At 39.0% G+C, this 22,441-nt stretch overlaps 2 protein-coding genes across 3 annotated transcripts; one reads left to right on the top strand and one right to left on the bottom strand.

Moving 5' to 3' along the window:
* Positions 1-6,040: 6,040 nt before the first annotated feature.
* On the top strand, positions 6,041-18,333 carry LOC122314871 (putative GTP diphosphokinase RSH1, chloroplastic). 2 transcript variants are annotated; one of them, XM_043130502.1, is made up of 24 exons: positions 6,041-6,382; positions 6,702-6,892; positions 7,533-7,712; positions 7,837-7,902; positions 8,003-8,095; positions 8,252-8,383; positions 8,471-8,572; positions 8,658-8,735; positions 8,812-8,883; positions 10,164-10,271; positions 10,448-10,545; positions 11,078-11,138; positions 11,245-11,307; positions 11,392-11,448; positions 11,589-11,690; positions 11,874-12,032; positions 12,162-12,293; positions 12,432-12,518; positions 12,633-12,704; positions 13,305-13,391; positions 13,482-13,905; positions 17,583-17,644; positions 17,742-17,810; positions 17,897-18,333. In XM_043130502.1, the coding sequence occupies exons 1-24, from the start codon at positions 6,358-6,360 to the stop codon at positions 17,999-18,001; spliced, it is 2,625 nt and encodes an 874-aa protein (XP_042986436.1). In that variant the 5' UTR covers positions 6,041-6,357; the 3' UTR covers positions 18,002-18,333. The 2 variants fall into 2 exon arrangements, with proteins under 2 accessions (XP_042986436.1, XP_042986437.1); XM_043130503.1 differs by having other exon boundaries at positions 17,622-17,644.
* Positions 18,334-19,001: 668 nt separating this feature from the next.
* On the bottom strand, positions 19,002-20,848 carry LOC122314872 (glutamic acid-rich protein-like). The gene is made up of 3 exons (XM_043130504.1): positions 20,242-20,848; positions 20,070-20,154; positions 19,002-19,912 (listed from the first exon to the last, which is right to left on the bottom strand). Exons 1-3 carry the CDS (start codon positions 20,676-20,678, stop codon positions 19,091-19,093), a joined length of 1,344 nt encoding a protein of 447 aa, XP_042986438.1. The 5' UTR covers positions 20,679-20,848; the 3' UTR covers positions 19,002-19,090.
* Positions 20,849-22,441: the final 1,593 nt, after the last annotated feature.

Genomic DNA, 22,441 nt, shown 5'->3' on the forward strand with positions numbered 1-22,441 from the left:
GCAGTCTCCTAAAACCGATGAAGAACGGGACTACATGAGGAATGTTCCATATGCAAGTATTGTTGGAAGCTTAATATATGCCATGGTGTGTACACGACCTGATATTTCCCAAGCCGTTAGCTTAGTTAGTCACTATATGCATAATCCTGGAAATGTTCATTGGCATGCGGCTAAGTGGATTCTACGGTATATTGCGGGGATCGTAGATGTTGGTTTGAAATTCGAGAAGAGTGAAGATAGTCTAGTAACTGGATATGTTGACTCAGACTATACAGGTGATCTTGACAAATGCCAATTGACAACTGGATATGTGTTCACTATGGCTGGAGGACCAGTTAGTTGGAGATCAACTTTGCAATCGACAATTGCACTATCATCAATTGAGGCTGAATACATGGTTGTAACAGAAGTTGTGAAAGAAGCTATTTGGTTACAGGGATTGGTAACAGATTTGGGCTTTAAGCAGCAAGAGGTTACCGTTTACTATGACAATCAGAGTGCAATTCATTTGGCCAAGAATCAAGTGTATCACTCTAGAACAAAACACATAAATGTCCGATTTCACTTTGTACGTAAAATATTAGAAGAAGATGACATCAAACTTTAGAAGATTGGCACTGAAGATAATTCAGCAGAAATATTGACAAAGGACGTCACAGGGATCAAGTTCCAACACTGTTTGGACTTGATCAATATTGTACACTGCTAAGCACCCTCGGGTGCAGTGGAGCGTATTCGATAGCAGAAGTCTCTCATGTCAAAGAAAGATGTGTATTCATTTGAAGAATGAATCAGTTTGCAAGCAGCCTGGTATGGCATACTTGGGTGGAGGGGGTGATTGTTGAATCAACCCAAGTCTGTAGCCACCACCCACCTACTGTCTGCAGCCACCGCCCACCCACTGTTTGCAACCACCATTTCACCCACCCACTCACTCTAATGCAGAGTCATAAAATGCTGCACCTAACATAGAAATTGTAGGCTGCTCTCTCCTATAAATAGGAGAGATCAGTTGTGAAGAAAGTGGCAGTGGGAGAAGAGAAACAAGAGAGAAAGAGGGTACGTGAGAGAGAGATAGAAATTTGTAGAGTTTTTGTAAATCTTATACAAATTCTATAAAAGAGGCTCCAGTGGACATAAGCAAATTGCTGAACCACTTAAATATCGTCTTGTGTGATTTTTAGACAGGCCGGAGACACAACAGAACTGTGTCGAAAACATGAGCCTTGGTGGAGCTTTGCTGAAACCATGAACCATGGAGGGAGTGGAACAGATTGCAAGGTATCTTTCGAAAGTGATGATGAAGAAGCCCGTGTTGATCATCGCTTGCTTGTTAACGGTCAATCGAAGATTTCATTAAAACCAAATCCAACTAATATCTCAACAACATCCGTAGTGGAAATCCATGTTTATCATCCCTTGTCGGAGTCTCAACCTCCTCCAGCATCACTTGTTGCAAGTTCAAGCAGAGAAGGAGATGATGAAACGATGTCTGGGCTACATGGAGAAAGTGAAAATCTTAAAGAAATGGAGCTCCCTTCACCTTCAAAGGAAACTTCTCGACGTTCTAAAATATCCTCAAAAAAACCTTCTCTGGCCAATCTCTTGCCAAAATTACCAAGGCAGCTAACCCGGCAAGAAATCGAAGCGGCGATCAGATGTGGGCCTAAAAGGAATTTCACAAACAACGCCAAGTATCAGAACATTTCCTTATATGATGGATACCTGCTCGCTTGTCAGTCCAGAGTTTTGATAAAAGTATTCAGGGGAGATTGTAGTCATGGCATTCTTGAAGCAGAAAAAACATCAGCTGTGTCCATGCAACATAAGCATATACAGGAGTTGATAGGATACCACAAGTCATGTGAAGATTGTGCTGTTCTGGTCTATCCCTTTGCAGAATGCTGGGGGAACCTGGATGAGTATCTTACTGGTAAGTTCTTGAACCCACAGATTTAAAAAACTTCATTAGGTAGTGGAAATACCTTGTGTTGGTGAATTCATTCTGTTCTCTTCTCCGTTTTCACAGTTCCTTTTTTTTTTTCCTCTTAATAATCTGTTGATTTGTAGCCAATGATGGGATATATTATCTGCTGTTTATGCACTACAAAACACAGGCTCAGGGGAGACTCAGTTGGAACTGAGATTTGGAGATAAGCTAAGCATGGCTATAAAGATTGCTGAAGGTATTCGATACATGCATGAAGAATGTCCCGGAGGCCCCGTAGTTCATGGTGACTTACAACCAATCAACATATTTCTGACATTTAACTTCCGCCCACTGGTGAAAATTATCCCAAATCAGAAGTGCTTATTTCGAGGTTTCAATGTTAGTGCTCCAATTACGTTTCTCTTTCGTAATTGATTGTGGCTGAATGCAACAGATATCTGGATTTGGAAAAGAAAAGTGGCTTCATCTAGGGCAAGGATTGTAGATCTAAATAACCCCCAACAGGTTTACAGCTAAACTACAGGCCAAGTTTTGGAAGTCTTTATTATAGCTTGTTTGAAGCACCACCAAAAGTACCCCTTTTGCCTGATTATTTACTTTAACTAACAAGTTAGTTTCGGTGAAAAGTGAAAACAGGTGCCGTCTTAAGGATTTATTGGACCATGAAACAATGTCTCTAGTAAAATCCGACGTCCAAGCTTTCGGAGTTCTACTCTTGAGGTTGTTTTGCCGAATATCTGCACCGAAGATGATGAAAGCTCGATTCAGTGGGTTAGTAAGGCTATTAAAATCATGATCTTGAAAGTGACATGGTCTCTCTATCCTCAAAGTTCACGTCAAGAATCCCAACTTCTATCTCAGCATGCTTTTTTCTCTGTAAATGGCAGGCTCGACCATTGCTGTTGGAAGGAGCATTCCCGGAGTTTCTGGATGATGACTCCAAGGATTATGACCCATATGGAGTTCATACAGTGTTTTGTGCGGCTGCAAAGTGCACAACTAGTAGGCCAGATTCACGTCCATGCATGAGTGAGGTACTTCAAAATCTGCCTAACCCATTATCAATCTTCTTACTTTTGAAATAGATAAGACAGTAAGCCACAATTAACGTTTCTTTTTCTTTCAGGTGATCTCAATTCTTAAACAAGAAAGATTCTGCAATATGCAATTATCGTCACCTAATTACCATACAATGAGGAGTCTCACACTCGCAGAGTTCACTGGGGAGCCCTAAATTCCCAGCTCAATTATATATGGCTCGCATCCATGACATTTATCTTGAGGATGCCATTAACCCCGGAGCTAGGGAAGATAAAAGCTTCAGATCAGGGAGAATGTGATCAAGAAAATTACAGAAAACAGCAGAAAGCATAACCGAGATCTTCATGTATTGATAAGCGGCAGATGCATGCAGCCCGTGCTGCATATATTATGGTTTTAATAAGCTCAAATAAGAAGAGTAATTTTATATCTCTTGACAGGTCATGCTGTCAAGTGATTATAAAACTATTTTGCTATTTTTCAATTACCTATAGCTACTCGATCCCCTTTTGATGTCGTTCAAGGGGAGGATGATCAATAACAGATTTCAAATAAGAAATTTTACTTTGTGCAACGTTTTCATAATTCAAAATGTCGACTCTTCCTACTCTAGATATCAATTTCTACAAATTAAAAGCACAACGTTGAAATTTAGTCCGTGATGTGGATAGGGTGTTTGGAAAAAAATATACTTCTTAGCATTCAATTAGCTAGCTTAATTTCTATCTCAAATTATCAATCCGGCCTGGCATATCGTTGCATGTTCGAGGCTCGAGCTAGCTGATTCGAGGCCATGAGGCTCGAGGTTTGCATGATAAATCAGGTTCCATGCATGCTTGTAACATGATGCATGGAACCTTCCCCAGACTGACTGCACACTTTTTGCAGAGTTATTCATAGCACGTTCTAATTGTTCTAAAACAATATTGAATCTTTAAAACCAAAGTACAAAAATCTCTAATTTATCGGAGCAATTAACACAAACGTATATATATAGAGTCGTGATCCTTTAGAAACATTGCCTAGGACTAGGAGATTAACCTCGTAGTTTCAGCCAGATTAATTCTCAACAATCATCTTTGTTCAGCACGTCCAAAACTGTAAAATTTCTCCTCGCTTATCCTTTTCTTTCCGGCCGACTTAAAACCCAAGTCTTTACCTATAGTCTTTGGTGCCGTGACGACTCATTCCGGTCCCCAACAACCACACGTAGATGATAAACCATGTGTTTTTTTCTCGAATGGATAAAGAAGAACATTCCCATCTGATATCATAAGAATTGACATTTCATTTCCAAAGTCCATAAAACAGTACTGCTACAGAAAGATGCTTTTCTTGACACAGGCATATCCTCAGTACTGTAGCAGCCAAAAAACGAGGGGTGGGGGTGAGAAAGGAGCTGGTTCTGGTTAACTAACCTCCCCCCTTTTCTTTCGTTAGAATCAGTTTGTAGTTATTTTATTTTATTTTCTCTTCGATCGTGTACATGGAATCATGGGTGCCCCCATCTCACCAGCTACAGAATATATAAAAAGTGCAGCATTAACTTTTACTGCACTTTTGTTTTCGATCCCTTGATACACTATCTGACAGATACTCGTTATTCAACACTTTAATAATTACATCCTGATTTTCGTGCCCCAAAAATGAAATGGCCGGCCGCAACTATAAATTAGGGGGATCTTGCGTTGATATTGGTATAATCATTACGGGGGTCTAAATTATATGTATTATGTCAATGTTCATATAAATGAATATGCTCTTCTAGGACGATGTGGTTTTTTCTTTGAAATTTTCTTAGTAGGAAAGTGGGACATTTGACTCCGTTTGTTTTGAGAAATACTTTTTTTAAAATTTTTATATAAAATATAATAAATAATTTAATTTTTTTTAATTTTAAAATAATAATAATATTAAAAAATAATATTCTAATAATATTTTATTCAATTATCAACTTTTATATGAAATATATCATCTCATCTGACTATTCAATAAACCGCACGTTATTCTTAGTGCCCCTTTGATTATCATGTGTAATGTCGTGAGGAAATTAGCTATTTGATTTAGGTAAACAAAATATTAAAGCAGTTTTATGGTCTTGAAGCAGAAATAAAAATTGGATTTTAGAATAAAGTGCCTCAAAATGGTGGTTAAAAGTACACACTTGCTTGATTAAAGCATTATTAGTGACCCTTTTAAAGTGGGTTTATCGTGGCCCCCGTATGGTGATTCAAATCCTTTGAAACTCCGCATTAAACCCTCCCTTACCTAAGCACTGACGTGATAATTTCCCAACAAACAAGTCGGTGCTTACACACTACCATTGTGCCTACAGCTTCCCATGATCTGTGTTTTGTACGTTCTTTAAATATAGCTATTAGGCCAACCTCCACTTTGCACATTATTGTTTCCACAACATTTTCAAAAGGAAAATGATAATTTTTTAACTCTATATAAAATAGAGAATAGTTTTGAAATATTAAAATTTATTTTTAATAGAATTACGTATTTTATTGATTTTTTAAAAATAAATTATAAAATAATTATAAAAAAAATTGTACATATATCATGATTACTCTATTCTAAATCCAAAATACCGGAAGAAATAATCAGCACAAAGAATACAAGAACTTCAAAAACATATTATATCTTTTTATCATTGGGGAACTTTTTATTTTTATTTTTATTTTTAAAACAAGCATATTATAAATATATTAAATAATTACAGGAAACATTAATCAATAGGATGAGAGGTCCTAACATTCAGTCTCAAACCTGCAAATACAAGAGGGTGGGACCTATTTCAATGATATATTAAAGCCTACTCAAGAAAATCATTGAAGTATATTTTTATTTTTTGAAAATTTTGAAAATAAAATTCCCTTTATCATTATTTTTTTAAAAAATAGGGGAGAAAAAAGAAAAATAAGTTCAGTCGGAGTTTTTACAAGATTGCGTTTTAGATTAATTTGTATAATTTTTTAAAATACGGACCTCACAAAATAAATTCCAAAAATCTTTCCTTTAATATTAAACCCACAGAGGAAAAATATCTTTATCAAACGGCATTTGTGTGGCCTCGGCTGAGCTCCGTATCTATCGACCACTCTCTCTCTCCAAATTATCTTTTCGCCTCCTCCTTCGTTTCAATCCCTCGCTTATTTGTCCGAAAACAAAAAGTTTCGCTTGCACACGGAACGCTCTTCTAATCCTTCGCTAATTTGGCCCATGAAGCTCTGAGCAATTAGTCTTTGATAGGCCCTCGCTTTCATTTTTGTGAATTCTTGGTGAGGTTTTCTTGTGTGCGTCTTGTGGGTTGTTTAATGCTGAGCTTGATTCAATGAGATTGCTCTGTTCACTTGCAAATGGCCTCTGCTTCCTCCATGTCAGGTATGCATGTCTACGCTGTTTGGTTGCTGAGAAAATGTGGGAAAATTCAGGAAATTGAAATCACGAATATTGGTTTCCAATGTTTGTAACTTTGAAGCACGAGAAGGAATTAAAAAAAAAAGAACAAACTAACACCCAGTGAAGTTTTCTTAGTACCACTGTGCCGCTTATTTGAGTCAATTTTGGTTTTTCTGGCTATTGTAATGTTTTCTCAGCTACCGTTAAGAATTGTCTCTATGTAAATACGGTATCTTGGATTTTTGTCTTATGGCCATGGGGTTCCGAAATACTGAAAATTGTGGTTATGTAAATCTTGTAGTTTCGTTAGAATGCGTTAACGCGTGTAAATCACCAAATTGGCATGGGAGTGGAAGATATGATTGTAACGTTCTATCGTGCGCGTGGAAAGCGCCCAGGATCTTGACCGGTTTCCTTGCGAGCACAGCTCACCCACCTCAGTGTTCCTCGCCGCTTTACGGACGAAATGGAAGAAGATGCCGGAGTAATTCTGTAATGTTCCTTGAACTGCCTTAGGAGACGTATTATCTGAATTTTGGTTCCTGTCAGTTCAAATGCGTTTCCAAAATCTATTTTATGTTTGTCATGTTCAAAACTTTGGATTTTTGTGCGAGAGGATTGCTTCTATCCATAAATTTGAAACTTTTAACTGAGGTCAGACTTTAAGCTAAAGTTGGGATGCTGATTTAATGCATGGGAAGCATCAAAGTGTCTCTTGCGAGTCGCAATTAGTTGAAGTTTTTGCAGTATCTTAATATAGGATTAATATAAACTTGGCACGTTTTTAGAATCTTTATAAATCTTTGAGAATGAGAAGTGCTGTTTATTTTGTTTTAGATTTCACGGACACTTGCCCCCCTTTTTGCCAGACCAAATTATGTTATAAAAAACCTCTTGTTTGTGGAAGATATTTCTCTTACAAAACTCAAATCTTGAAATGATTTTTGTTTGTGAAGTGATGCTTGTCTCTTATAAAAGTTCGTCACTCCAAAGTTACAATGCTGTTGTCACAAAAATGGCACTTGCACAAGAACTGTTGTATGTATTTGGGATTACTGGTATGCTGATTATAGAAACTGGCTTGCATTAGCTAATTTAACTGGAAAACCTGTGCCATGTTATCCTCTTCCAGAGATGCGAATCCTCTGATGAAAGAGGTTGGTATTCTAGTGAAGGTTCCGACTTTGATCTTTTTGGAAGACACTTCAAACCAAGCTTGCCTCATGTTGCTTGTAAAAGATGGCAAATGTGCTGTTCTTCATCATTCTCTTCAGATGCATTTGATGAGGTTTCTCCGGAAAGGTTATGGGAGGTATAGTCCAGTTGTTGTTCAACATGACATCTCTTTGTGATTATAACAATAATGGTATTTAACATGGATTTATGTTTTCCCTCTTGTTCATGTTATATGCTAAAATTGATCCTCTGATCCTCAGGATCTTAAGCCCACTATTTCATACCTTCCACCTAAAGGACTAGAGTTGGTCCTTAAAGCTCTTAAGGTAAGCTATGTGCTTGGCATGAAATCCTAGTATTATCATTCTTGTAAACCAATCTTTTGAAGTGTTGGTCATATCTAAATGTAGCTTTCCTGTGGTATAGCTGGCTTTTGAGGCTCATGATGGCCAAAGAAGACGAAGTGGAGAGCCCTTCATCATTCATCCAGTTGAAGTTGCCCGTATACTAGGCCAACTTGTGAGTCTTACAAAATTAAAATATATGCTGTCCTTTATAATAATATTTGTCTTGCAATCTGCCATCATTTTTTTTTATAAGCATTACCTATCAAAAAAAAAAAAAAAAATATAAGCAAAATCTGTGGTCAAATTTGAATCCAATTTATCCTTCTAGGAATTGGATTGGGAGTCCATTGCTGCCGGATTACTGCATGACACTGTTGAGGATACAAATGTTGTTACTTTTGAAAGAATAGAGGAGGAGTTTGGTGCTACCGTGCGCCGTATTGTAGAAGGAGAGACTAAGGTACTTTGTATAATTATAGATGCTAACTATAGTTATCTTTGCTCATTGGTAGCTTGTGTCGTTTTAATATTCCTCTTTGCTGAGTAGGTATCTAAATTGGGAAAACTAAACTGTAAGAATAAAACTGATTCAGTACAAGATGTAAAAGCTGATGACCTGCGTCAGATGTTTCTTGCCATGACAGAGGAGGTAACCATTTTTTATGATATTTGTCAATGCTCTGTCCTGGTTCTGATGAAAACCATTTTTGAGACTGAATGGACTGCTGTTTCAGGTTCGGGTTATCATTGTCAAACTAGCTGACAGATTACATAACATGCGAACTCTTTCTTACATGCCCCCACATAAGCAGGTGGTGTGTTATTGCTTTCATATTAGCTACCAATTGACTCTTTTCTTGATTATTGGCATTGTTATTTTTTGTACAGTCTAGCATAGCAATGGAGACATTGCAGGTCTTTGCTCCTCTAGCAAAGTTGCTGGGCATGTACCAAATTAAGGTAGTTCTTTATGAGCTCATACATACTTTGTTAGAGTTCCACACAATGTCTCATTCATATTCTGTAATCACATTATAATGCTGTCAGCAACCATGCTGACAGTAACGATTTTTTGTTACTGAATACTCTAATTACTTATCAAAAAATGAAAAGCAACCATCACTTTTTTTCAATGAAATTCATAATTTATTGTTTTTGCATGTTGTCAAAGTTTAGAATGATAAACATGATAAAGTTATACTTTTAAGTTTGGGTTTTCTTGGGGTTTTTGTGCTGATTTACACATCTTGACCAAGTGTTGCAACAATGATCCCAGACTACCTCTCTTACCCAGAGTTGCAACCATTGCTCTTAATTTAATCTGCATTTTCATATTGTATCTTATACATATATAATATATATTTTAAACTTAGGATAGAACCGATATTTGGAAATCTAGGGCAGGCCCAAAATTACACCTAGAAGGAAATGAATAGGTGTTTTATGAAAAATTCAAAAATTTTAAATCTTCTATAGATCAAGATATTTTAGCAACTAAATATCAACGGAATCAACATATCAAAAGCAATAAATAAATCAAGACAAAGACTTTATTGGCAATCTGGAAAACTTTCGAAGAACTCTTCAAAAGAAAATTCCACTATAGAAGAAGATTTTACAGTCACTCAATCTCTGCCCTACAATAGCTTTAAAACTTTGACCTCTTCTTGGCATCACGAACAAACTTGTTCTCAAAACTGGAATTCTGATCTAAGGATAGTCAAAGAAACATAAGGGTGCTGGTTTGTGTATAAGGAGAGAGAAATTTTGCTTGAACACACTCAATCTTACATACAATTTTCTCTCTCTCGCAAAGTTCTTAAGGACATCTGAAGATAATACCCATCAACAAAAAAATTGTGTATAAGGGTGCTTGTATGGGTATGGCTCAAAATAGGACTAAGAATCCTTTTTAAATACGTAATTCTAACAAGTTTTCTCGATTGAAGATCTTACATGCATCTAGTGAACTCAATATCGCAATTTTTGGTGGAGCATAGGTCTCATGAACTTTCTAGAATTTTTGGTATACCAGCCAGGGTATTACAATGGTCTAGCAAACTCTCAGATTTTTACATTTTTTGTTCCAATTTCAAAATAGTACCCAATTTTTTTACAACTTAGTTGGATTTAAGTTTCAATGTTGAATATGCCAACAAAATATTTTTTACACTAACATTTTTTGGGAATGTTGTCCTATTACATTGTATTCCATTAACATATGGGTCCCTTTGTTACAGGCGGAGCTTGAAAACCTATCCTTCATGTACACCAATGCTGAAGATTATGCTAAAGTTAAGAGACGAGTTGCAGACTTCTATAAAGAACATGAGAAAGAACTTGTGGAGGTATTGCCGTTCTCTGTCAAAACTGAATAGAGCTCTAACAGTATTATCAATTGCGTGGCACCTTTTATGGCATGTGATGTTTGAATTTACCTCTTCGGCAATCTAAGTTCAGGAGCTTTCCAGGTGATGTTGTCTTGACAGGATTTACTTATGAGGACTTTGTCTCTTTGAATCAGGCAAACAAAATTTTGATGAAGAAGATTGAGGATGATCAGTTCTTAGACCTTATGACTGTGAAAACTGAAGTTCGAGCTGTATGTAAAGAGCCGTACAGGTCAGACCATGAATCGATCTTACTTGCAATTAATTCAGTTATTTATCTGCTTGTGCTTCAACCCATGATCCTTGTTACATCTGATCTTATTATATGCATCTTGTTGTAGACTTTTAAGTCTATCATCTGTGATTAAGTAGCTGATTAGGTCGTGCATTATACTATGTGGAGAATTGCAACATGAAAATCAACCCCATACTTTGCAGTAACGTCTTACCCAGTTGTAATATTGGTTATATGTATGGGCGTGTTTACACAAGAGCTCTGTTACGATCCCAAGAAGTCTTGGGAGAAGAGCTCTGGACTTTGATTTGTGTGGATGTTTTGGTGAGGCGTCATTTTCTCTTCTCTCTCTTTTTCCTGTGCAAGTGAGGCATCATTTTGTTTCATGCTAAGTGTGCCTTACATTCAAGGGATTTTGTTTTCCTTTCTGAAACAACCTTTAGGTTTCTTCTCTGATGGCCTGTTGTAAGTGTTGTTATGTAGGGCTTTCTACAGGCCTTGAAAGTGATATTTTGTTGTTTACTTGCAGTATCTATAGGGCTTTCCTCAAATCTAAAGGCTGTATAAATGAGCTTAACCAAATTGCTCAGGTTTGTTGTCCTGTCTCCTTGAACTGAATTAAAATCTTATGAGGCAGAATACGTGATGTTTTTATATCTGCTTATTCACATACTTCTTCCTGGTTGTCATAAACAGCTTCGTATTATAGTAAAACCAAAGCAATGTGTTGGAGTTGGGCCTTTATGCAGTCCAGAGCAGGTAAATCCTGGCCCTGATTTGGGTGTCTTTTACTCCTATGTATACTTTTACTAATCCTTTTTCCAATTATTGTATTTCTCACAGATTTGCTACCATGTTCTTGGGCTGGTTCATGGAATCTGGACCCCTATTCCTCGAGCTGTGAGTATGCTGCTGCTTTTTCTCTTTGAAGAGTAATTGGTAGAGAGAGAGAGAGAGAGAGAGAGAGAGAGAGAGAGAGAGAGAGAGAGAGAGAGAGAGAGATTGATGTATATCAATTTATCGGTTTTACTTTTTTACAGATCAAAGACTATATAGCAACCCCAAAGCCTAATGGCTATCAAAGTCTCCACACAATGGTGATTCCGTTTCTGTATGAGAGCATGTTTAGGCTAGAAGTTCAGGTAGTTTGGATGATCATTATTGAGCAATTCCCTTTTCCTGCGTAATTGGAAAGAAGGCTTTTGTTCTGTTGATTTCTATTCTCTTAGTGCCTCTAAGGCTTGGTTCTAATTTCTTTTATTCTAGTTATTATATAATTACTTCTGATGTGTTTGTTCATCTTTGGGTTATCTACTTTTTGGCAGATAAGAACTGAAGAGATGGACCTTATAGCCGACAGAGGCATTGCTGCTCATTATAGTGGGAGACTATTTGCAACTGGTTTAGCTGGAGATACGGTGCCAAATGGTAGAAGTTCGAGAGGAAATACTGTCTGTCTCAGCAATGCAAACATTGCTCTCCGGGTACTTAACCTTTTTTCCTTGACAAACTGTGATTATTTGCAATTCCTTCTTGAAGGGTCTTTGTGGCGAACCCCTTAAAGCCCCTAACTTGAATGCTAACTTCATATTCAAGTCCTTTGTTTCTTCCAGATTGGTTGGCTCAATGCAATCAGAGAATGGCAAGAGGAGTTTGTTGGCAACATGAGCTCTAGGGAATTTGTAGACACCATCACTAGAGACCTGTTGGGTAGCCGTGTCTTTGTGTTTACACCAAGGGGAGAGGTAAGACAGTGGGGTTCTTTAGGTATCCATTTTTTTTCTCTTTTGTTTTATCTTTTGAATATGGATGAGGAAAGACGGACATAGTTTCTACATATAAAGAACATACTGAAATTTCTTTTCCATTGTCATTATGAACAGATAAAGAACCTGCCTAACGGGGCAACTGTTATTGACTATGCTTATATGATACACACTGAAATTGGTAACAAGATGGTTGCTGCAAAGGTATTTTCTGAATCTGGACTCATATGATTTTTGTTTTTCATTTGGGGCCAAAACCAATCGAAGAACAAAAATTCAGAAAATCTCAGGTGTGGTGTGTGACTTTCTTTTATGCAGGTTAACGGGAATCTCGTTTCTCCTATGCATGTTCTTGCAAATGCAGAAGTTGTGGAGATAATCACCTACAATGTTAGTATTAATCAAGTTGGTTAAATGGTATCTTAGCTTTGCATAAGAGAACATGGGAAAATTTCATGATTTTTCACTTAAATTTGACAATCACATATCGACATATCAAGATTATGTCATCCAAGTGGGGGGACTTTGTGCATTGCATGTCCAGGCATGCTAAGCTGGTGACACGTGGCTTTTGCTGGAGCCTTAAGAGAACCTATGAGAATCAGTACTTCTTAAGCATCACTACTGGTGAATCGAAAATTATCAACAAAAATTTTTGTGCATGCTGGGTAAGCCAATAAAGGAAAAATATAAGTTGCATCTCCATTAAAAATTGCATATTTGTTTCAGGATGCAAACAAAGTGGTACCGCAGTGTTTTCTATGTATGAGCCATATGTTTTCATCATGATGACAAGATTCGTTTCTTCTTCAAAATATTGTGCTTGGTAATATTTTTCCAGTATTCTGTGTATCATTCAATCAAAGCTAAGTTGTCCAGCAGATGATTCCAAACACAAAACAAGAAGCAGCATTCGAGTCTTTTTGTACTCTTTGGGCGATACTTAATTGCATAAACTTCTTGAAGATTCACAATTTCTTAACTTACCAGGCTCTCTCAAGCAAATCAGCTTTCCAGAGGCACAAGCAATGGTTGCAGCATGCTAAAACACGAAGTGCCAGACACAAAATCATCAAAGTAGGCATTGTTATGTTGAATATTGATGCCACATTGCTCATATTTATGATAGCCTTTCTTCAAATACTTATCATTTTATCTTGTGTGTAGTTTCTAAGAGAGCAAGCCACGCTATCTGCTGCTGAAATAACAGCAGATACAGTAACGGATTTCATTACTGATTCTGAAGAGGAGATTGAAGCAGAAGAGCTTCCAGATCCTTCCAAGAGAAGACCTAAGTGGGATAAGATCCTTATGAATTTTGGGAAAATGTTGTCCCCAGAAAATGGACATATTCGGGTCCCCAAGATCAATGGAAAGCATAGTAAGCATGTGCAACATGTAAGTTTGAAGGCTGGAGGGGAATTATTATCACAAGGAAATGGTGTTGTTAAAATGATACAAGCTAACATTCCAATGTACAAAGAAGTCTTGCCCAGTTTGGAAAGTTGGCAAGCCAGCAAGATTGCATCTTGGCACAATCTTGAAGGGCACTCCATCCAATGGTTTTGTGTGGTGTGCATAGATCGAAGAGGTAAGTTTTATTCACTCCACAAAAGCATGCTTTATTTCCTTTTGCTTCAAAAGTTGGTTTGGAACATAAGTGGGGATATGATGCATGTCGCATGCATGGCTCCTCCTTGACTCTTAACCTATTTTTAAGCCACCCATATAAATTTGAAGGAGTACTCGTTCATGCTATTAAGTAAAAATCTTCTGTAGCTTTCCATCATACTTTTTTGTGGTGAGTCCCCCTAGAGTCGAGAAATGATTTCTCACAACACTTCCTTTTTTTTTTTTTTTTTTTTTTTTTTTTTTTTTTTTTTTTTTTTTTAAGTAATCAAAGTGTATTAATGAAAGAATAGGCAAATGCCATATGAAGTACAAAGAATGCCCTAACTAGGTAGGGAGTATAGATACAAGGATGTCATGGAAATTTTGGCCACTAAAAATAACAGTTGTGGCCCAAGTACAAAGAGTTCTAAAAAAGAAAGCTATTAGTTCCTCTCTCAATCTCTCTGTCCTTGAAGGTCCGATCATTGTGCTCCTGCCACACACACCACATGATGCATATAGGAATCATCTTCTATACAGCCTTAATCCGTTGATTGCCTCGTAAATCTATCCAGCTAGCCAAAACCGCCACTATTGTCTCGGACATAACCCATCTCAAGTCTAGTCTACTAAATACCTCGTTCCATAACCGTCTAGCCACGTCAGAATGCAGTAGAAGATGGTCCACCGATTCAACCCCATTCCTACACATACAACACCAATATGTGATGATCACCCTTCGTTTCCTCAAATTGTCCGTTGTGAGGATCTTGCCCAGGGAAGCGGTCCACACAAAAAAAGCTACTTTGAGGGGCGCCTTGTGTCTCCAAATTCTTTTCCAAGGGAACTGAACAGGGAGCTCATTTGAAAGGGATTTATAGTACAAGTGAACTGAGAATACACCTTTACCTGTAGGTATCCACCACAATAAGTCGGTATGCTGGTTGTTCGGTTTGAAAGAGTACAACATACTGAAAAAGGCTGCATAGCTGTCCATTTCCCAATCATTTGCCGCCCGACTAAAAGTGATGTTCCACTGGATGTGTTCCCCTGTTATCACCATGACATTTGCACTGAAGCATCTTTAGCAACTGCGACCCTGAAGAGTTCAGGAAATAGTTCCTTTAGTGCATCATGACCACTCCAAGAATCATGCCAGAATTTGATCCTAGTACCGTCTCCAAGACAGAATCTTGAATGTTGAGAGAAAACCCCCCACCCTCTTCTTATATGTTTCCATAACCCCACTCTGTATGCCCCTCTCGCTTCATTGGCACACCAACCTCCCCATAATTCCCATATTTGCTCTCAATCACCAACTTCCATAGGGCCTCTAGTTCTTTATGAAATCCCCACAGCCATTTTCCAAGTAACGTCCGATTAAAGATTCTCAGATTTCTGATGCCCAAACCACCATTAGAGAGAGGGCTACATACCTTCTTCCACTTGACTAGGTGGAATTTAAATTCCTCACCTATACCACTCCACAAGAAATCCTGCTGAATTTTCTCAATCCGGAGTGCCACACTTGCAGGAATGGGAACAAGGACAAGTAGTAGGTCGGTAGGTTAGATAATGTAGTCTTTATTAGGGTAGTCCTACCTCCTTTTGATAGGTACATTCTCTTCCAACCTGCTAGACGACGCTCTACCTTCTCAATCACTGTATCCCACATCGAGGCCGCTCTCAAGGCTGCCCCCAACGGTAGACCAAGATGTGACATGGGGAGTGAGGCAATCTTACACCCCAAAGTATTCGCCAACTGTCTGAGGTGTTGTACCCCTCCAATGGGCACCATCTCTAATTTATTCAAATTCACTTTCAAACCCGATGCTGCTTCAAAACAAAGTAGAAGAGCCTTCAATACTCGAACCTGATTATGGTTAGCCTCACAAAATATTAGTGTCGTCTGCAAACAACAGATGAGAAATATTAATTGAAGCCCCTCTCGGGGATCCAATCGAGTAACCAGTCACCCGCCCATTAGCTTCCAGGGCTGAGGTCATTCTGCTCAAAGCCTCAAATCACAATAACAAAGAGTAAAAGGTACAGCGGATCTCCTTATTTTAGACCTCGTTTCCTATTAAAAAACCTGTTGGACTTCCATTTATCAACACTAAAAATTTCACCGTAGATATACCCCAATGGATCCAAGATCGCCATTTCTCTCCAAAACCATATCTCCCCAGAAGGTTGATGAGGAAATCCCAATTAACATGGTCATACGTCTTCTCCATGTCTAACTTACGGATAATCCCAGCCTTGCCAGCTTTCAATCTACTATCCAGGCATTCATTTGCTATAAGAACCGTATCTAGAATCTGTCTCTCTTTTACAAAGGTGTTTTGGGGCTTCGAGATTATATTTCCTACAATCTCACTAAGGCGGTTCGCAAGTACCTTATAAATAATCTTGTATACCCCATTTACCAGACTAATGGGTCGGAATTCCTTGATCTCTACCACCCCAACCTTCTTTGGTATCAAAGCGAAAAAAGTGGCATTTAGGCTTTTCTCAAATTTTCCAACCAGATGAAATTCTTGAAACACCTTCATGAGATCTACCTTTAACACATCCCTGCAAGTTTGAAAGAAACTCATAGAAAACCCATCAAGACCCAAAGCCTTATCTTTAGTCATCTTCCTCACCACATCAAAACCTCGGCCTCCTCAAAAGGCCTCTCCAATCGAATACCATCCATAGGCCCAATAGAATAAAAAAGCAAACCATCAGGCCTGGGCCGCCAACTTTCCTGTTCAGTTAGTAGCTATTTGAAAAAATCAACTACATGATTATTAATCGCAAGCTCATCATTACAGTTAGCCCCATCAATCTTCAGCATCTCAATATTATTGGATCTCCTGTGAGAGTTGGCTACCCTATAAAAAAACTTAGTGCTTCGATCTCCTTCCTTCAACTATAATGCTCTAGACTTTTGCCGCTACGAAATCTCTTCTAGTAGAATGGTCCTCTCAAGATCTGCAACCAGCATTAGCTTTTGGGCTAATTCCTCCTGTGATAAAATTCTGGACTCTTGTAACCTTTCTAGTTCATGAATCTCCCTTAACTTACTTTTCTGGTGTTCCCCTATGTTACCAAAAGACTGACTATTCCAAATCTTCAAATCTTGTTTTAAAGCTTTTAATTTGCCCGCAAAAGTGAAACTAGGAGTACCCTGAATCTGGTAGGAAGACCACCACAATCGGATCCTATCCACAAAACCTTCCAACTTTAGCCACATGTTTTCGAACTTAAAATATCGGCGTCTTTTTGGAATCCCCCCACAATCCAACATGATAGGCCAATGATCTGAACACAGCCGAGGCAATCTCTTCTGCCAAACCTCCAAAAAGTGAGTTTCCCACTCTGGAGATATTAAGAAAAAATCTAACCGAGACCACGTCTGATTATTCGCCCACGTACATGTACCCCCCGCCATTGGTAAATCCACTAAGTTCAACTCGAAAATATATTCTGAAAAATCTAACATTGCTGGTCGCATTCTTCTATTACCAAAGCACTCACTGAGAAATCTTGTTACGTTAAAATCTCCACCAATACACCAAGGAAGATCTCACAACACTTCTCTTATAAGTGTAGATTTCTTGGATGAGTACATCACTTCACTGAACTATTCTTGTCCAACAATAATTTCAGGCATGATGGCTAACGTGACTACTGCATTGGCTGCTGCAGGAATTGCTATATGTTCTTGCGTGGTGAGTGATTGATATTGATTTAAAACTCGGGTGAATGAATGTCTATTGGTATGTTAGTAATATGTCATTATGTAACACTTTGACTAATGTTGACCAGGCTGAGATTGATGGAGGGAGGGGAATGGCTGTCATGTTATTTCATGTTGAAGGAAACCTGGAATGTTTGGTAGTACATCAGATTCATTTCCAATTTGATACCATCATTAAATGTTTTCCTGCCTGAAGTCTTGATGTAAATTGTTTCTCTCTCAGGTTAATGCTAGCTCAAGTATAGATCTAATCCTTGGTGTTTTGGGATGGTCTATGGGTTGCAGTTGGCCAAGCTCAACGGAGACCCACCAATTCCTTGAATGTTGAAGAATAAGCAGAGTCAATGATTTCAACAAGTTCGCTCGGCAGCATAGCCTGGGTATGAAGTTTTTGTCCACAGAAAAATTTAATTCGGGTGTGTTATATCTTAGATTTTGGGTATTTAGTTAGTTCTCATCTATTGTTTGGACACTCATTACCAAATAAACCAGCTGCAGCCAAAGAGCTTAGTCTGTGGATTGAGGGCACTGTATATAGAAACAAGAGTGATAGGGTAAGTCTTATACGCTCTGTAAAGATAATTGAGAGGACAGGGTAGCAAAACAATTATAGTAAGGATGGTAAGGAATTCTTGCTTTATAAATTCTTTTTCCTCGATCTACTATGAGTCGATTAATGCTCCTCTCCCCCATTTGCATATTCTTCATTTTCTTTTATGCATTCCTGGAAAAAAGAAAAAGAAAATCCTACTATTTGCTCATGGGAATTGTGTTAGCGGAGTCCCATTGAGCATGCATGATTAAGCTTCTCGTATAGGTACCCATCAAGGGCACACAGCGTCTCAACAATGCCTCAGTAATGGAAGCGTACTGATTGCCTGGTTTCAATATTGATGGTGTGCAATGACTTTATGACAGTTCTTTTTTCTATCAGTAAAGAAGAAATTTTCACTGGACATACTAGAGCAGCACCTATGTCGACAGTTTTCACTTTTCATAGCTAATAGGTTGTTAGACTGCGGTGCTCTCGCTTCGGTGCTGTGTAATCTGTTTGCCTCCTTACTGTAAAACTTCATGTCATTGTAACTTTCTTTAAACGTTGCGCTGTACCTAATCGATCTTGTTAAGCATGGGCCGCATGAAATCAGTCTTCTTGGGACGGTTTCTACTTTTTTATGATCCCCAGTTGCTTGTTTTTCGCAAGATCTTCTCTTGATTATACATGGTTAAATTCGCGTGGGATATATTATGTACACAAAGATGCAAGTGTCAAAACTAGAGAATGGTGCTTTTTTTCAAGAACTTTGATGTTCTTATTTGACCTCAAGTAATTAAATACACTGCCTAGAGCCTCTCTACGATTCCCGGACAATGAAAGAGTTATGACATGGCAGGTGTTGGTACAGCCTTCTGATATTTAAAAGCAAGTAACAGTAGCCAGCAGCAGCAGTAGCAGCAGCATTATTGAGAAAATCCAAATTCCAAACTTCAATGAGCGTGCTGGTTGATTATTTACCTTCACTGGCTTGTGCGTTTCCTTCCAAATCATAGTGGGTTCTTCAGCAGCTTCATACTTTAAGGCATAGCCATTCTCTGTGCTGTTAAAGTAATCATGATTGACCAGTTTAGCTGTTTCATCTTCTTCTTCCTCTGTTTTCTCAACAGTGTTTTGAAAAGTGAAGTCTGTTCGCTCCAATTCTTGTGATGAATCCAATATAAACTCTGCCGGCCAAATTGCTTCGGTATTCGATTCCATGGAAGAGTCCCCTGTTGTACCTTCCGAGCTTTCCTCGCCTTCCTCCACAATGCTTCCTTCCTCATCGTCTCTATCTTCTTCTTCATCTGATTGAGTTGCTGATTTTCCGTGTTCTGCCTTGTCTAAATTATATATAAGCAGAGATTCTTCATCTCTCTCTTCTTCATCTGATTGAGTTGTTGATTTGTTGTGTTCAGCCTTCTCTTCTGCATGGACAATCAAAGAAGCTTCATCGGCCTTTTCGTCTTCAATAGTTTTGATTGATATCGAGTTGTTCTCCTCCATGTCGGAATCACTCTTCACCATTGTTTCTTCAATCAAAATAGGACTCTCCGGCACTGGCAACGAATATTTTCCCACGACACCACAATCATCGCAGGAATCAATGCTTTCTAGTGTTGAATAATTACAAATAACGATCTCTTGATGACCGCTCAAGGAGTCCTCGTTTTCTTCGCTGATTTCATTCACAGGTTTCTCTTCCTACAACAAATTAATCATGACATTAACGTTTTTCCATGCAGAAGTACATAATAATTACAGAGGATTCTGACAGAATGCGACCAAAATCACTTGTATAAACAGTGAGGTTTTACTATCATAAGCTACTGCTGAATCCTTTGAGAGGATTTTCAAGTACCATCATTAAACTTTTGGCAGACACCAAAGTCTCGCAAGGATCAATCTGGGTAACGCTCGTCTGTGGCGTTCCATGGCTTGTCAAACTGCAGATCGATCATATCCTAAAAAAATAAGCAAATACATAGATAAACACACAATCATGCAACAAAGATTAATGACAACTGGCTGACCATGAACCGTAATCCTTGATTAACGATGGGGTTTGAGAAATGAAGCGCAGCCCTTCACTTCCTTCATCTTCTCTTTTGCTGTTCTTTGATTCTTTGGATACATCGCTGGGATTTCTTGGGTTATGGTCGGCGTCCTTCCTTCTTTTTTTGAAAGTGAAAACCGCAATCAAACCTGCAATAGCCAAGGCTCCTCCAAACACCACGACCCCTGCAATGCCATCTCCACCGCCAAGGCTTATCCGGGTCCTCTTCATATCTTGCTTGCTCCTGTTCTTTTGCTCCTCCATATAAATTCTTTCTCTTCCCCTTTCTGGGCCTATCTTATCTTGCAATTTCTTTATTCTTTCGTTTGGGTTTTGAGCAATAAAAGGGAAGACAGAAGAAAGAGAGGGTTTAGGGGGAGGAAAGATGACTGACTTGGAGAAGCAGTGAAGCATCAATATTGGAGGTTGAACCGGGCGTGGCTTTGGAAGGATGGGTCACGTGGCATCTCCTTGCCTTGCCACATAGTTCACAAACGAAAGCTATGCTATCCTCACCCTCCTTGTCAAGTTACATGGACCTGCTCGAAGATTAGGGCTATAATTATGTGCAACAATTTTAACTATGGGATGTACTTGTCATCCAAAATGGCGGCGAGGAAAAAGTTTGGTTAGGTTGCACATTCAATTGGTGCTTCTTTTGCTTGTGTATGTCACTGTCACATTCTTATCAGGTTTAAAATAAGAGAAAATCTTCACACTAGATTATCCTACGAACCTTTATTATAGGAAACTAATAGGACTAATGCACGGGATTTCATTAGAACTCTACAATTAAGTTTGTTTGGTCGAGAGTAGTATTAGAATGGGTGACTTCCTGAGAAGTCTTCGTGTTGCACTCCCCATTTTACATTTAAAAAAAAATAATAGGAGAGTGATACGTAAGAGCTACATCACCAAATTTCCAAATCGCAACATAGGGGAACTCTCTTGCTCTTTCACGCAACACGTGTGACATTCTATTTTTACGTGTATTTTTACTGAATGAGTATTTTAATTTAATTAATATATTAGTTCTTTTATTTTAAATTATTGTATTTTAAATTGATTTTATTTTATTTGATATGGTGTTTAATTTATTTTAGTCGTTTTATAGTTTTAAAATAGTTTTCGTCGGTTCAGCTTTTGGATTCCAGAGGTGAGGACTGGACCTCATTTTCTTTTCTCCATATTTTCTTTTCTCTTTTTCTTTTTTCCTTTTTCCTTTTTTTCTTTCTCTTTTTCTTTTCTTCTTTCTTTCTTTTCTTTCTTCTTCTTTTATCTCTTCTTTCCCCCCATGCGCGCGACCCAGCTGATAACCCCTAGAAAAGTCACATTGGGACAAGCCTTGACACTGCCCTTGGGAGGCAAGGACAGCACCGTGGCTAGCCCACAAGCATGCCTTGGCTCATGGGGTGACACACACGGAGCGCCCAGCATGCATGCGCGCCTTGGCCCGCGTGGTGGCACACACGGGGCGCCCAACATGCGAGCTAGAGGGGCTATTGAGAGCCTGTTTACGCGCACAATCTAGCGCCGCACGCCCATGCGAGTCTCAGTGCGCAAACTCATGCGCACCATGGTGGACCGCGTGGCCCTTGCACGCACCCATGCACCGCAAGGCCTTGCGCGGCACTTCCAGCTCACCCGGCCACACATCAGCAGGGCTAGTGGCATGCCCACCAAGCATGCCATCCAGCGCACGGCTCCAGCCAGTGCCTTGCAGAGCAGGTCAGTGGCATGCCATCCAGCGCACGGCTCCAGCCCGTGCCTTGTAGAGCAGGTCAGTGGCATGCCCACCAGGCATGCCATCCAGCGCATAGCTCCAACCAATGCCTTGTAGACTCAGCGCCTAGACCACCAGCCTAGGCCATGCCGCACGCACACATGGCTCACCACCAGCATGCCTTGCATGGCACCATGTCATGCCCACCAGCAGGCCCTTGCATGGCACCATGCCATGCCCATCAGCAAACCATGTAGTGCCACCTAGTCATGGACCAAACCGAAGACCACCGTGCACCATCCTAGCCCACCATGGGCTCATGCATACTTGGACCAACTTGGCCCGCCATTATGTTATTTCTTTTTATTTATGTTATTTTTATTTTATTTATTTCCAAGGGGTCTTTTTGGGGTTTTCAAGTTGTAACTCCTATATATAGGACCCTTAGCTCCTT

This window comes from Carya illinoinensis, chromosome 7 (genome assembly GCF_018687715.1).
Source record: "Carya illinoinensis cultivar Pawnee chromosome 7, C.illinoinensisPawnee_v1, whole genome shotgun sequence".
NCBI lineage: Eukaryota > Viridiplantae > Streptophyta > Magnoliopsida > Fagales > Juglandaceae > Carya > Carya illinoinensis.